At 50.2% G+C, this 12,352-nt stretch overlaps 1 protein-coding gene across 7 annotated transcripts in view; it reads left to right on the plus strand.

The window, feature by feature from the left end:
* Window positions 1-12,352, plus strand: part of ARHGEF9 (Cdc42 guanine nucleotide exchange factor 9) — a 207,574-nt gene that overhangs the window by 170,196 nt on the left and 25,026 nt on the right. For all 7 annotated transcript variants that reach the window (XM_071569486.1, XM_071569487.1, XM_071569488.1 and 4 more), the window contains 2 exons: window positions 215-344; window positions 8,081-8,212. In XM_071569486.1, coding sequence (XP_071425587.1) covers window positions 215-344; window positions 8,081-8,212 — 262 coding nt within the window. The remainder of the gene's footprint in view (window positions 1-214; window positions 345-8,080; window positions 8,213-12,352) is intronic.

The following is a 12,352-nucleotide window of genomic DNA, read 5'->3' on the forward strand; positions in this document are numbered from 1 at the left end:
GGCCAGGCTGTGCCCAGTGCACCATGGAACCAGCTGAGGAGCTGGGCTGGCTGCCAGTTCAGTTCCAGTCCAGCTGCTGTGTTGTGGTGGTGCCGATGGAAATGGCACACCCTGCCTGTGCTTCCATGGGGGAGGGTGAGGCTGTGCTGCTGCTGGGGACTGCTGGGGACATGCTGGGCATGTTTCATGGCCTTCCCACATGTGTCCTCCACAGTGACTACAGGTATGTGGCCGCTGCCCTCGCCGTGATGAGGAACGTGACCCTGCAGATCAACGAGCGGAAGCGCAGGCTGGAGAACATCGACAAGATAGCTCAGTGGCAGGCCTCTGTCCTGGACTGGGAGGTACAGTCACGGCTGCTGGGAGCCTGGGAAAGGCAAATCCCAGGCAGTTCTTGCATGATCTACCACTGTATAGTTCATATCTCACAGCCTGGGCTTGGGATTCCTGGGACAGGGAAGACACATCCCCAAACTTCCGAGTGATGCTTAAACATCAGTGGTATCCTGGGGAAAATCTGGGGTCCAGTTTCAGTTTCCTCAGTAGAAACCTGGTGTAACTTCGATGATTGCAGTGCTAGTAGTAGGTGAGATTTGAATCAAACTCTGTGTGCATTCTGGCTCTGTGCTGTGTCATTGGGAAGTAGAGAAGGAGGTGGCAAAGAGCCCTGGAAATTGTGACAGGTTAAGAAAATGGAGAAGATCCTTCTGGTGGATGCTTTGTGATTGGAAGCCAAACTGTTAAGCTAGAGTTAGAGATGCTATTTGCATTTTATAAATGACTTTGCACTTAAAGATATTTCTGAAGCAGCTCTGTGAGTAGTGGTGGTGTAATTAGGGAGCTGAGAGGCACAGGGAAGGCAGAGTCAGCAGAAGGATTCCTCCCCAGCAGGCCTTCAGTCTCTACATTTGTGCCATGTGTTTAAAAAAAAAGCCTTGCTAAAATTATGTTCTCCTTTTCCTTTTGTCTCTGATTTTTTTTAAATCATTGTATGCAAGTAATCTGTAAATAGGGTTTTGAAACAGATTGAGGGCAAATGTTTCTGTAAATCCTCTCAGTGTTGTCATCGGTCCATGTGTTCAGCAAACAGACAGTCAGAGTGAGAGAGCAGCCTTTCTTCTTCCTAACAGTTTGAAGATCTGAAATAACTCCACATTTCAGTCATTGGGATCACACTATGTAAATTAATATATGGGAAGAGGTGTTAATCCTTTAATTATTATTTTTCCTGGAGCAGATCTGTGAAGGCTGGGAGGAGAGGGAGAGAAATGCAGGTGCATCACCTTCTGACAGTTTGCCCTCCTTGACTGAATTAGTTTCATTGCTGTAATGAAGATTGGGTTCAACCCTGGGTCTCATGATAAAACACATGAATGCAGCACTCAGAGCTGGATATGGCATTATGGCTGGATATGGAATTAAGGCTGGCTGGGAGAGCAGAGAAGGCAGATGATGTGTTTGATTGTTTTACTGTTGTTTACTGTGAAAGAACATCTCTCACATCTCTCACTGACACACACACTCATTTTGAGAATGAGGAAACCACTCCCGAAGAGGCAGAGGACCATCAGCTCCGTCTGCAGCCTTCAGAGTGTGCCATGGGATGAGCTGATGGGGGTCATTTGTAAGAAATGTCACACCCCTCACTGTAAATAAATCTTGATTAAGGACAGATGAATTCCAAGTCAGTGAATATTCATGTGAGAGTGGAAAGCCAAGGTGACCTCCACATAGGATCTGTGGAATAGCAGTTTCTTTTTCTCTTCCATTAGCTCAGTTGATAATTCATTTTTATTTAGCCATATCCTTGATAATTCATTCCTGCTTAGCAGTACCCGTTCTTTTTCTCCATCCCATCCTCAGGAACTTGCCAACTCATTCTTCCAGGCTTTTTTCAACTAGTCCAAATGTTGAGCACATTATTGCGGCAACATCCTTCAGCTTCTCACAGCATGGCAAAGTCTGCTGTTGGTACTGCTCAGAGAGCCAGTGGGAATGCAGTGCAGCCCCTGGGCAAAGGAACACACCCCTCTGGCCTTCTCCATTCTCTGCTTTGGATCAAGAGGAGCCACATAGTTTGGATGAGAACACTAGAGCATGAGAGCTGGACTCAGCAGAGGATTTCTCTACTTGATTCTTCCCTCTAAAGTAGTCTGAGTCATCAGATCCAGCCCCCACGTCCCAGCTGTCCATGGAATGGCCAGAAGGATGCACAGAAACCCAAAATACCCAGAAAGTGAACCATTGTGCAATGCAGGAAGGAGAAATCCAAATCAGTGCCAGGTGCTTGGATCTGCCCCAGATCTGTGCAGATGCTCCTGGTGGGCACTGCAGACCCCACTGCACATCCCAAACCCCCCTCAGGTGTGGGACACATCCCCCAGGACACAGCACATGGGGGTGGGATCCTTACCCAGCCTGTGAGGGTTCAGACCCTCATCCTCTGTGCATGGCCAGTTCAGGGACTTCCTGGTGTGTGACCCAGCCCCTGCCAGGCAGGGCACAGGATAGAGCTAATCCCAGATTTCCACTGCACATGGCACGTGGTGAATTATTTCACTGACTGAATGTCTCAGCACACTGAAATCTTTCACTTGGAGAAATCTCTGGTTTAGCTCAACATCTTGAGACTAACGATGTTGATTCTCTGATTTGAAATTGCATTTTCTTGTCTAAATTTCCCCATGTTTTGTGATGAGGTGGAAAAAGATTTTTTTTAAAAAGAAGAAAAAATCCAAACCAAAGTATTTAGAGAGTGAATATTTGAACTGTTCTTTTATACAAAGTGTGTGTACATGTTTTCTTGCAAGGAGAGGGTGTTTTGGGAAGGCATACATATTGCTGATCCTAAAAGAAATGGGAAGTGTAGAAGCATGTCCAAGCTGATTTAAGCAGAGGGATTTTTGTGAATCCCATGGAGTTGTGTCTGTGTGTTTCAGAAGTCACTTTTATCCCTCAAGACTTTTTACGTGTCCTGGGAAGGTGAATTTGAGGATGAGCATTTGAGAACTTGTGATATCCTTGAGTTAACCAAGGGCAGAGGTTTTTCCAAAGAATTCATGCAGACAGGATCTGATGGTTTAAATGGCCATTGGATCAGGAAGGGGTGGCCTGATGAATTGTGGCAGCCAGGGCCTGAAATCTTAAGGAATTATTGGCAGCTTTGGCAGCTTTAGACAAGTAATGACTGAGCAAAATCTTAAGGGAAGATTCTGATCTCTCTAACTGCTGTAAATTAGAAATAATCCCAATCACTTTGAGATGTGTTCCTGTATAATTTGTGGCAACATGGGCTTGACCGAAAAGCCTGGCTTGGTCTGTTGCCATGTATGACTCACTCCTTTATTTTGTAACCTGAATTTCCAGTGCATAAACAGACCCAGAGAGGAGCTGCCCCTGCCTATACTGATCCTGTGGTGCCTTTTGTGCTCTGAGCTGTTCATGGAGCAGAATGTGGGGCTTCCACCACCTCCCGCCGAGGGCTCCGTGCGGTGAAGTGTTTCCTGATGTTCAGCCTCTATTGCCCTTTGCTCAGTGCTCTCCCCTTGTTGGTGGTTACACACCCGCAGATCCAAACAGTGCCAGTTTAAGGCAGGGAGGCAAACCAGCACACAGAGTTACTGCAGCAGGTTCAGAGCACACTCCAAACAGGGCAGCCTTTTCTGCCTGGTCCCTTCCGCCCTCGGAGGGAGCTGCACATCTGTGAGGTCAGTGGGCAGTTGCTGGAGAGGGGCACACACAGAGCAGTGTTAGAAAGAGGTTTCCACAAAGCCATCATCACTTCCAAGTCCTTGCCAGCCCCAGTTTGAGCAGGGCTGTATTTACACCACACAACTGAGGCAGGGGGACATCCCTGCCTTCCTTTTTCTCTGCTCTTGTGTGTTCACCTCTGTGCAGCCCTCCCTGTGGATCCCATGAGCCTGTGGAGCTGTGGCGACACATGTACCACTGTGCCCTGTGGCTCTGCTGCTGGGCAGGATTTGCCCTTTCCATGGGCATGACCCCATGCCCACCACAACCTCATTAAGGGCTCCTTGCACAGGTGATGTGGAGATGGAAACAGGTCTGTGCTTCAGCACATCTCAGGGTGGCTCCATTTCATACCTTCTCACACAGCTCTTGAACCACATCAAAACAACACAAGCAGCAATCCCTGCAGCAGTCTCTGCCCTCATAGCAGCTTCCAGCAATGCTTTCCTCCCTTCCAGTCCTGCCTTTTCTCAGAGGAGGAGGTGATGTGGCTCCCATTCCCTGGGAGGGGATCTGTGGAGGTCCCTGAGCCAGTAGTGGAGTGTTTGGCACAGGACAGAACCTTGTTCATCAGCCTGGATTAGTTTTAACCTGCTATTGAGCAGATGACTTTGCTTTGTGTAGATATCTTGATGTTCCTACCAAAGATTCCCAAGGGCTGCCACAGTGGCAGGTTTCAGGAGTATTAAATTTACATGAAGGAAAAAATATATATAATTGAGAAATATAATGAACGCTGTCCTTTTAAATGTCTTCTCATTCTTGTTACTTACGGGTCCTTTAAATAAGACTTGCTGTCCTTAATTGTGTAGTCCATAATCATTGGTCTCAGCCTAATACTACATTAGTGAATCCAAGAGTGACATGAGAGAAAGCTGCATGTAACCAGCATGCTGTTTGGAAAGCAAGGACAGCCTGATGAGGAATCCTCCTGGGAGAAAAACCACATCAGGGACTGAAACAGAACCTTCTTTTTTCTTCTTTTTTTGTCTTCCCCCAGCAACAGAAGGTATCAGAACTGAGCCTGTTGAAAAGGACAACATTTCACTCGTGTTCCTTTTTGTGATCTCTTTGTAGCCTCAGGTGCTAATCAGCCTGTCAGTCTCTAATTCTCTAATTGCAGAACAGCAGTGTCAGGCAGAGGAGAGCCCTGCACACCGACTGGCATCTGGGAGAGGGCACAAAACCTCCCCCCAGTGCCCAGCAGGGACAGCAGAGCGTGTCAGGGTGGGCTCTGGCTCTGGGGAGTGGCTCTGGTGGGCTCAGGAGCTTTCCTGAGCATGCCTGAGCATCTCCAAGCACAGGGAATTGTCTGCTCAGGGCTGCTCCTGCCTTTCTTGATATGCTGGTGCTCCCAACACTGTTTGCTCTGTGACACTGTTCAAACCCCTCTGGTTCCTCCCAGGTGCTCCTTGCAGAGCATAGTGGTCACTCAGCACAACTGGGGAGCTGGGCAGCCACGTCCTGCCCAGGCAGCAGCAGCAGCAGCAGAGCTGACCCTGTGCTGCCACAGTCAGGAGTAGCCCTGGGACTCTGTGTGTCACTGCATTGCTGGAGGCTCGAGGGAGCTTGAAAAACACAGCCAGCCCAGATCTGGGTGACCTTCTGCTCCCATTACTGCTCACCCAGGAGCTCTGCTGTGACTTCAGAAGAGAGGAGTCAGCTTTCTTTCGGCTGCTCTTTGCATGCAGCAGGATGTGCAGGGAGGGTGTCTCAGGGTGTGCTCTGAAAACCCTTGGTGTGCAGCTGGGGAAGGCAGAGGGATTTTCTTAGAGGCTTATGGGACATAACTCAGGTTGGAAAAGGCCTCAGGAGGTCAGTGAGTCTCCTCTTGGCCATTCTACTGCTCTGCTCTGATGAAGTCAGTAGAAATCTGCCAGTTCAGTGGAACTAAAGGTTCAGTCTCTTCCTTTTTTAGCAAGGTTTCTCTGAACTTACAGAAAGGATATAGATGATCCAGCCTCTGTAGGAGCTGGGAAAAAATGGAAATGGAATTTTTTTCCTAGTTCTGTACAGCATTGGAGGGATCCAGGCCTGGAAGAGGTCTCTGGGAAAGCCTGCCTGGAGTCAGGACCACAGATGGGGGAGCCACGGTGGCAGTGGAGCTGAAAAACCAATGTGTCCCTTCTTGTTCCCACCCTGCAAGTGACCTGTGAGCCCCCAGAAGGGACACCCCAGCTGCAGGAGGCAGTTGGTGCTGTTCAGAGCTGTGTAACTGCGAGGAGAATAACAGCCTTTCCAGGGTCAGTGGTTCTGTGGGAGGCTCTGGCTAGTGAGTTGGCATGGCAGCCAAGGCTGGAGGGGCAGGCAGGGCTCTGGACATGCTGCTCCAGGACAGTCATGTGCTGGTCCCCAACTATTTGCAATATATATTTCCCTTTTGCTAACCCAGCATGGGAAATGAGCTGTTTCTGGCCTGTAGATTGTACATATAAATTCTTTTCCCATCTAAGAAATGCAATACAAATCACATCATTTCGGATTGGAATGTTTTTGCCTTATGTTGCTTGCAGGGACTCCACAGTTTGGATTCAGCTAATCAAGTAGAAGTGTTTAGAGTCCTCTGTGTGTCCTCAGGCTTCAGATGCCACCACAGGAGTAAAAAACAAAACTGGCTTTCTATTTTTAGCAGCCAGCCTCTCCTAAGCTCACCCCCTCTCCTAGAGCTCCCATCCACAGCCTTGTGGGAACCTTCTTCATATTAGCTCATGTCTTAGCCAGGAAAGCCCATCATTTCTGGAGCCCCCAGGTGTTTTCTTCAGAGGCTTCTTCTTCGAGGGCTTGTGTCCACCTGAGCTGTGACAGCAGCACTCGGGGCCCTGGGCTCTGGCCAGGGTGTGCCATGGACTCTGTCACTGCCCTGCGGAGGCACTGTGTGATGTACAGCCCACCCCTCCAGGGAGTGACCCTCCCTGGCCCTGGGAGTTATCCCTCTTTAGCCACAGAAGTGAGCCTGAGAGGTGCATAAACCCCTGGCTAAGGAGATTTCCAAGTCTGTGCTGCAGGATGGTGATGCAGTGACTTAATGAAGTTGCTGTTGTCACAGGGCCCAGGGACACAGGCAGTCGCTTCTAATCAATGCTGAGAGGTTAATTACACATTTACCTGAACAGCAGTTTGAAATCCTCACCAAGAAATGAGGAGTGGGGCTGACTTTTGGCTGCTTTGACACCTGCAGGTGTGAGCAGCACCAGAAGAGTGTGTCTATCTAGATCCCCTCCGTAGCTGGCTGAACCTTTACAAGCTGTTTGCTGAGATTTTGGGATGGTCTTGTCCCAGAAATTGGTTCCAGGTTGGCATCAAAGCCAGAACTGCAGTAGTTTCAGAGCCAAAAAGGAAAAAAAGAAAGCTCTTCTTTTACTTGCTCCTGAATCCTGCTCCTTACCTTTCAACTGGAGTCATCCTGCTTCCTTCCATGGTGTTCCACTGAGATGCCCACAGGGCAGGTGGTGGTGAATTCACCCATTTTTAATAAATAGATTTTAATTAACTTTTTAAAAAGTCCAGCTCATTCCAATTAGTGGAGGGTGAGTGCATTTGTTCTCTTGGAGAGTGGGAGAGCGAGTGCTGTGTTTTCGAGACCATCTGCTCATGAATCCTTAAAAAAAAACTGGAGAGGAAAACAAGCCGGAGGCAGAGAAGGGTGAGGGCACTCCAGCAGCCAGCCAGGGAGGCCTGGCCAGCCAGGGGGGGCCCAGGGCTGCCAAAGGTGCTGGGGTGGTCCTGGCAGGATTCTGGAGATGGAGAGCTCCAATGAGCAATGGGAGAAAGGGCTGTCATGGCCTGGATGAGTGGGAAGAGAAGCAACACTCCAGAGGGGTGAGTCCTGGCAGCCTCATGGGTGGGGAACTGATATCCCAGTGTTGATGGCTTTGAGATTTGAGATGGCTGGCCTGAGATTTCAGGATGAAAAATGCTTTGGGATACTGTTTTAAAGGGGGAAGGTGCAGGGAATTTGTTACCCTGAATACAAAGGGGCTGTCCTGGGAAGAGGCTTTGCTTGCCCAACACCACCAGCACCTGCAGCAAGATCAGGGTCTGGGGTACCTGGAGAGGGGAGAAGAGACAGTGTCCAGAGCAGCTCTTTCCCCATTGCCATGTGAATTCAGTGACTGTGCTTTGAGTGGCCACAATTTGTTGATTCCCCTTCCTTCAGAATGAACCCCTAACCCCAGTTTCTGTTCCAAAGTTACATGGGGTGGCTTTGGGAGCTGCAGAAGCACCAAAATCTTCCTAAATTATTGCTTTTCCACATCATGCAAAGGCAGAGGTGTGCAGTGCCCTGGCTGGGAGCAGTGGCTCACTCGGCCTCGTTCTCTGTGCCCTGCAGGGCGACGATATCTTGGACCGCAGCTCGGAGCTCATCTACACGGGGGAGATGTCCTGGATTTACCAGCCTTATGGACGGAACCAGCAGCGAGTTTTCTTCCTCTTTGATCACCAGATGGTTCTCTGCAAGAAGGTAAGGACGTGGCTAAGGACATGCTGTGGACAGGCTTGGCAGTCCAGAGTGGTTTTTAGGGCAAGGTGGTTCTTTGCTACACGTGCAGAGGAGGGTGTGGATAGGACTGGGGAGGGGCAATCCACATGGTTGGAATTACTGATTTATGGCATGGTGAGCACACTGGGGTAGGGGGATTTTTATGCTCATAGCAAACGCAGCCTCCACTTGTTCACTTCATGCCTTTTTCTCGTGTGCCCTTGTTTGGCTTGTTGCCTCACTTCTACTTTTAGGTTTTGGCTGCAGCATCTGATGTGGGATTAGATAGCTCTGGAATTCCTGCATGAACCAGAGAGCCTGGCACTGGGGCCGACAGCTCAGTTGCTGCATTGAGATGTGATCAGCAGCAGCCAGTCTGTGCAGGGTGTCTGTGCTGGTACTTGGGGAGAGGCATTTTAAGCCTCATCCTTGTGTCTCTGGTGTGCTGGGTTTTACCGGGCACCTCCCTGCCCCAAAGTCCGTGGAGGGGGTAGGAGGGCAGTGCAGGGGCTGATGCTGATGTGTTGAAGTGTTAATAGCAGCAGGTGAACTGTGATCAGAGCAGCTGTGTGCAGCAGCATCCCAGCTGCATCCCTGCATGCCACTGAGGTGATCCCAGCTCGCTGCCATCCCAGCTGTGCCACGTGAAGGGACAGAGCTCACCGGTGCTGTGTGTGACAGCCTGGGATTCTGTGACATTCAGTGCAGCTTGTGCAGGGGCAGCCGCGGGTCTGGCCCTGGGGGCAGCGAGGTTGAGCTGCAGGCAGGCAGCTGTGTGCCTGTCCCAGCCCCAGGGCTCAGCACAGGCTGAGTGAGCCCCAGCACCTGTGCCAGCTCTCCAAGGAGGGCCTGGCACCGCGGGAAGTGGTGTGGGAGGAGGCGTGGGAGGCTCCTGACTCACCGCAGCATCTCTGCCCGCTCGGCGGCCTGTGCAGTGCAGTGGGTGGCACTTTCTTCTCCTGAGTCATGGTTGACTGAGATTTTGCCTTCTGGAATGCATGTGCTTGTTTTCCCTCTCCTCGTTGCTGTGCCTGTTCCTCCTTGCCCTGCTCTGCACAGGAACAACCACAGGGCAGCAATGAGAGGGTCGGATGGTCAGAGCTGGCAGGATGAGTCTGGAGGTGCACAGCTGGTTTCAGTTTTATTCCTGCCCTCCCACACTTTGGTTGTGACCTTGAATTTCCGATTCATAAAGCAGCTTCAGTTTGGCTTGCACTGGGTCTGGTCCAGAGGGGTATGGAGCATTCCCATAACTCCGGGTAAACCATGGCTGGGATTTCCCTGGCCATCAGCATGAGTGGCCATCAGCAGGCTGTGGGGGCCTGGAAGGTCCTGTCAGTATGGAAACAGCAGTGGTGGAACACTCTCCTCCATCCTGCATGCAGAAGACCCTTTGAGGGGTGTGTGGTGCTGCACAGGGTGTCTGCACAGGGAAACCCCCAGCAGATTGTAACGTGGGGTCTGGGCCTTGCTGACAGAGAGACCCTGCCAGGACCTGCAGCACTCCTGCCACCAGCCGAGGTCTTTGGGGCAGAGTGTGCCCACTGAGCTTTGGGGTGCCAGGGCAAAGGGTGGGAGCTCCTGTGGTGACCCCGATGTCATGGGCACAGCACTCAGACATCGCTGTAGCTTCTCCTTCTGCATCTCTTTTTCCAGCATCAAACTGCAGTTACTTTTCAGTGTTGGAGTGGGAAGGAAGATGAGGTTGGAGCTGGACTGCCCCATGATAATGCTTTCCTTGGACTTTATTGATTGTCCCAGTGTGGAACTCAGAGTGTCAGCTCACATTTTGGGATCACAGACGCTCTGTGAAATAAATCTGAATGATTTGTAGCCTGTGCTGCCTTGCCCCTCGTGTCAGGGTCTGCTGCACAGGTCTCAGCAGGCAGGATCACCTCTACTTCAGAGATGGGGTGTCCTGGGGCTTTCTGAGTGGGGCACCATTCACCTCATGGTGTGGGAAGTTGGAGCCAGCCTTTGTTACCCCTTGCTTTAAAATTGCCCTCTGAGGGATATGAAATGTGACCCACCCACCCTCCAGAGCAGCTTTGGCACCACTTGTTGGTGGCACATCTCAGTGATTCTTCCTTTTCAGAAAATCTGCATTTGTAGGTTTTCTTCAGGTCCAATAAATCAGTAAGTGTGGTAAGTTCTTCATCATGACATAGTCAGTATGAGAATACTTTTTTTAAAATTATAATAGTTGAATTTTATCTCTTTATCAGTCAAAAGAGATTTTTAATAGGAATACGGAACTAAAACTAATTCCTTATTTAAATATGCCACAGATGCTTCAGTTTGATGAAAGCTTGCTAGATATCTTGAGAAGCTCTGGAAGACAAGCACATATTTCAGACAAGATCCCCCACCCCTCCAGAGCTTCACTGCAGTTACCAGCACATCCTCCTCACCTTCATGTTTGCAGCTGCACAGCCCTGTGCTCTTGCATCCCCTGGTAATGCACAGGGATCCTGTGGGTGGAAAGAAGCTGATGCATCGGTTTCTGATGGAACACAGTTCTGTATCCCAAGCTCTGGGACACAGTGTTGGATGTTGGTATTCTTTGTCATTCTTTTGGAACTTCATTGTGTCCAAACCTTGTTTCACGGTGCTGGCAGGTTCCTGTTCACAGCCTTCTCTGGCTGGAATCAGCTTCCCTCCTGTAGACCAGGGAGAGGTGCTGGGGTTTGCTGATCCCACTAGTCCAGGAAGATGGAATATGAATTCCTGCACTGCCTGGAGAACAGCCAGTGAAAGCCAGTTTTTCTTTAGCTGCAGGAATTCGAGCAGCGTTCTGGTGCCAGCCCCCAGGAGAGCCCCTGCTGTGAGCCTGCACCCTCATTGTGTCTGTCCTGCTGCTGATCCCCTGGGTGGCTGAGTGCTGGATTGCTGCTGCCCCCAGGCACAGGGAGGAAAAACTCTCCCTAGCCAAAGCTAACAACCCATTCTGTCCCCTGACATCAGGTGGGTGCTGTGTGCAACGTGATGTGTCCCCCATCCCTATGTGGGTTCTTCACAGCAGTTTTGCTGTCAGTGAACAGCACAGATTGCTCTGGCTCAACCTCTGGGTGCCCTCTGTGTGGCTCCATGGACAGGGCAGGGTCCATATTCTCAAAAACCATCTTGTTTCTGCCATTCTCTTACTAGCTGGGGTTTGGTTCATCAGCTCTATAGGCCTGGGAAAGTTTCACTTCCTGTCATGTGCTACCAGGATTTACCACGGGTTTTTTCCCACTGATCCATCCTGTGTCTGAGGGACAAGGTCTGTTGGCTGTGGAGGTATTTCTAATGTCCGTCTTCCTGCTTTCAGCAGCAGGTAACATATTTCCAAGTAACCCCATCTGCTTTGCTCATGTCCTGCTTTCCACGGGCTTGCCATCCCTTTCTTTTGGTTTCTGGAAATGTTTCAAGGTTATGGGGCCTTTCTTTGTTGGACAGGTGGCCAAGACATTTCTCTGAGAGAGGATAACTCAGGGTGATTCTTCCTGGCGTTTTCACCTGATTGTCCCCTGCCTGATACACCTGCAGGACCATCAGCAGTGCCAGCTCAGCACTCTGCCAGCCAGGAGCTTGCTGGTCAGCATTCACTGTGGTTATTAGTTGTGCCCAAATCCTTCAGCACCTTTGAAAATCGTGTCCACAGATCCCTGCAGGTTGGGACTCCCCCTTGTATCCCATTGCTCTCTGGTCTCATACAAGTGGGTGGGATGGGCTGGTGGGAACAGCTCCTTGAACCTGAGCATCCTTGCTGTCTTTCCACTGGCTGTGTGTCCTAGGATTTTTCCAAGGGCTTTTGCAGTGTGATCTGAGCCAAAGGTCTATCCTTGATGGTTTGTTTGCATGTGAAGAACCAGATATGAGTGTGGTCATTAGTGTGACTGTGTTGAACTCTCAGACTGTGTTAATGCGCCAAATAAACTGGTCATTAATAGAGTTCAGCTGTCAGGAGAGGAGTAGTGGAACTGATGGGATCCTTCCCTGTCTGCCTGTGTAAGATCCACTGCCTCAGACAGAATTCCCAGATGCACTTCCATAACCACCACATCTCCAGAAACCTGGGTTGTGAAAATGAGTAATCACCAAGGGCTGCATTTAACTGTGCTTGGCAGATGTTACTGCCAC

This window comes from Pithys albifrons, chromosome 14 (genome assembly GCF_047495875.1).
Source record: "Pithys albifrons albifrons isolate INPA30051 chromosome 14, PitAlb_v1, whole genome shotgun sequence".
In the NCBI taxonomy this organism is placed as follows: domain Eukaryota; kingdom Metazoa; phylum Chordata; class Aves; order Passeriformes; family Thamnophilidae; genus Pithys; species Pithys albifrons.